This window comes from Cebus imitator, unplaced genomic scaffold (assembly GCF_001604975.1).
Source record: "Cebus imitator isolate Cc_AM_T3 unplaced genomic scaffold, Cebus_imitator-1.0 Scaffold384, whole genome shotgun sequence".
Lineage (NCBI taxonomy): Eukaryota > Metazoa > Chordata > Mammalia > Primates > Cebidae > Cebus > Cebus imitator.
The window spans coordinates 2,121,999-2,125,315 of NW_016107699.1; the positions used below are offsets into that span (position 1 = coordinate 2,121,999).

The 3,317-nt window shown below is 47.1% G+C and overlaps 1 protein-coding gene across 2 annotated transcripts in view; it reads left to right on the plus strand.

Annotated features, from left to right (window-relative positions):
• DEAF1 (DEAF1 transcription factor) overlaps nt 1-3,317 on the plus strand; it is a 51,263-nt gene that overhangs the window by 14,265 nt on the left and 33,681 nt on the right. For both annotated transcript variants that reach the window (XM_017507855.2, XM_037731140.1), the window contains one exon: nt 257-322. In XM_017507855.2, coding sequence (XP_017363344.1) covers nt 257-322 — 66 coding nt within the window. The remainder of the gene's footprint in view (nt 1-256; nt 323-3,317) is intronic.

Below are 3,317 nucleotides of genomic sequence, written 5' to 3' on the forward strand. Positions count from 1 at the left end.
TCTCCTGGGTTTAAGCAATTCTCCTGCCTCAGCCTCCCGAGTGGCTGGGACTACAGGCATGCACCACAACGCCCAGCTAATTTTTGTATTTTTAGTAGAGACGGGGTTTCACCATGTTGACCAGGATGGTCTTGATCTCTTGACCTCATGATCCACCCGCCTCGGCCTCCCAAAGTGCTGGGATTATAGGCATGAGCCACTGCGCCCGGCCAAGGGGCCGACTTTCTAATGCATCATGGTACTTTGTATGTTTCAGGACGGGATCTTAAACCCTCATGCTGCCTCTTGCACCTGTGCTGCCTGCTGTGACGACATGACCTTGGTAAGTTGCCAGCATGTCTGGAGCAGAAGCACTTGGTGGGGCTGGGGTGGCTGAGTGGGTCCCACAGCCTTGGCATCTTGGCTGATTCCCTCCTGCCTTCTGCCTTGGAGAGAGATGCATCCTCACTTCTCCGGGCTTCTCTGTCCCTGCTCCCGGATACACCACAGTGAATCCTGATGTCTCGATGGGGGCACGTGGCTGGCCCCCAAGATGTTGTTCAAAGAGCATTTATGGAAGGCTCCTTAAATAATGAAAAGTGGGGCCGGCCACAGTGGCTCACGCCTGTAATCCCAGCACTTTGGGAGGCCGAGGTGGGCGGATCACAAGGTCAGGAGATCGAGATCATTCTGGACCACATGGTGAAACCCTGTTTCTACTAAAAATAAAAAAAATTAGCCCAGCATGGTGGTGCACGCCTGTAGTCTCAGCTTCTCAGGAGGCTGAGGCAGGAGAATTGTCTGAACCCGGGAGGCGGAGGTTGTAGTGAGCCGAGATTTTGCCACTGCACTGCAGCCTGGCAATAAACTGCTCTGAAAAAAAAAAAAAAAAAAAAAAAAGTGGTTATAATGTCACCGCCTTAACTCTAAAACTAAGTATACGCACTTTTCCCAATGGCTGCAATAAATGTGTATATGCCATTTTATGTTCTGTAATTTGTAACATGTCAGAAAAATGCTACTGTAAACTGATTAATGTAGAGAGCTTTTAATGTCTTTTTAACATATTTCCTTATTCTAAATACTTAACTGCTTCAAAAAGACCCAAAATAATTTTATTTTCATTTATTTTTTTTTTTTGAGACAGAGTCTCACTCTGTCGCCCAGGATGGAGTGCAGTGGTGCGATCTTGGCTCACTGCAACCTCCACCTCCCACGTTCAATAGATTCTCCTACCTCAGCCTCCCAAGTAGCTGGGATTACAGGCACGCGCCACAACACCCGGTTAATTTTCGTACTTTTAGTAGAAATGTAGAAATGGGGTTTCGCCATATTTGCCAGGCCTGTCTTGAACTCTTGACCTCAGGTGATTCGCCCACCTCAGCCTCCCAAAGTGCTGGGTTTGCAGGTGTGACCCACGGTTCTTGGCCTATTTTTTTTTTTTTTTTTTGAGATGGAGTCTTGCTCTGTCACCCAGGCTGGAGTGCAATGGCGTGATCTCGGCTCATTGCAACCTCTGCCTTCTGGGTGCAAGTACTTCTCCAGCCTCAGCTTCCCGAGTAGCTGGGATTACAAGTTCCCAACACCACACTCAGCTAATTTTTGTAGTTTTAGTAGAGATGGGGTCTCACCATCTTGGCCAGGCTGCTCTTGAACTCCTGACCTCATGTGATCTGCCCACCTCAGCCTCCCAAAGTGCTGGAATTTCAGGCATGAGCCACCGCGCCTGGCTCCAAAATAATTTTCATTAATTTTGATATATATTGCTCTGTAGCTTTCAAATGTTCATACGTTACACTAATTTGTAGTATATGACATAACAGTTTCATTTCAGCCTCCCTTAATGTTGAATTATATTTTAAAATATCTTAAAATTGGCTGGGCACGGTGGCTCATGCCTGTAATCCCAGCACTTTGGGAGGCCAAGGCGGGTGGGTCAGGAGATCAGGAGTTCAAGACCAGCTTGGCCAAGATGGTGAAACCCCATCTGTACTAAAAATACAAAAATTAGCCAGGTGTGGTGGTGGGCATCTGTAATCCCAGCTACTTGGGAGGCTGAGGTAGAAGAATCACTTGAACCTGGGTGGCAGAGATTGTAGTGAGCTGAGATTGCACCACTGCACTCCAACCTGGGTGACAGAATGAGACTCTGTCTCAAAAAAAAAAAAAAATCTTAAAATTAATTGAAAGCTGACTAATGAAATATCCTTATTTTAATTTTATTACTAATCTGGGTAATTATGAGAAAATAAAAACAAATTTGAGAACATGGAGTGCTGGGTGTGATGGCTCACACCTGTAATCCCAGCACTTTGGGAAGCTGAGGCGGGTGGATCATGAGGTCAGGCTTCCAAGAACAGCCTGGCCAACATCGTGGAACCCCTGTCTCTACTAAAAATACAAAAATTAGCCGGGTGTTGTTGCTGACACCTGTAGTCCCAGCTGCTCAGGAGGCTGAGGCAGGAGAATCATTTGAATCCAGGAGGTGGAGGTTGCAGTGAGCCGAGATCACACCACTACACTCCAGCCTGGCGAGACTCTATCTCAAAAAAAATAAAATAACATGGAGAGACCTACCGTGTTCTTGGGGTGAAAAACTAAACATTCTAGAACTGTCTAGTTCATATATAGATTTCGTGTGATTCTAGTGGAAAAAACATCTTGTGAATGTGAAGTAATGTTGAAGTTGATTTGGAAAAGCCAGCAGGTGAGACGCAGAGACACTGCAGGCGTGAAGAGCAGGGACGGCGTCAGTCTCATCCGGCAGTTTAGCCTGCAGGTGGATCATTTTCAGTGGCTGGATGCTAATGTAGGAAATCATGTGCAGGGTGTGTATGTGGAAGACTTGAAAATGCTGAAGAAGGGGGCCAGGGAAGATTCAAATACTTGAGAAGACGTTCTGTGTCTGCAGATTGGAAGACTCAGTGTAGCAAAGATGTGACTTTTTCCCAAGGTGCTTCTTAGGTTTAACACAATTACTATCAAAACTGCAACAATTCTTTGTAGATGCAGACAAGCTGATTTTAAAATTTATATAGAAAGGTAAAGGAAATAAAAAAGCCAAACAGTTTTTAAATAAAAGTCTAAAATGGGTGAAATCGAATTGTGGGGTCTTAAGGCTTACTAGGTCGTGACACTAATCAGGACCGTGTGGCGCTGGCAGAGGGAGAGACCCTGGATCTGGGTCTGCCTGGAGCGTCACGGCGGACGCCAGCACACAGACCCCCGGATCCGGGTCTGCCTGGAGCGTCACGGCGGACACCAGCACACGGCCCCCCGGATCTGGGTCTGCCTGGAGCGTCACGGCGGACGCCAGCACGTGGCCCCCCGGATCTGGG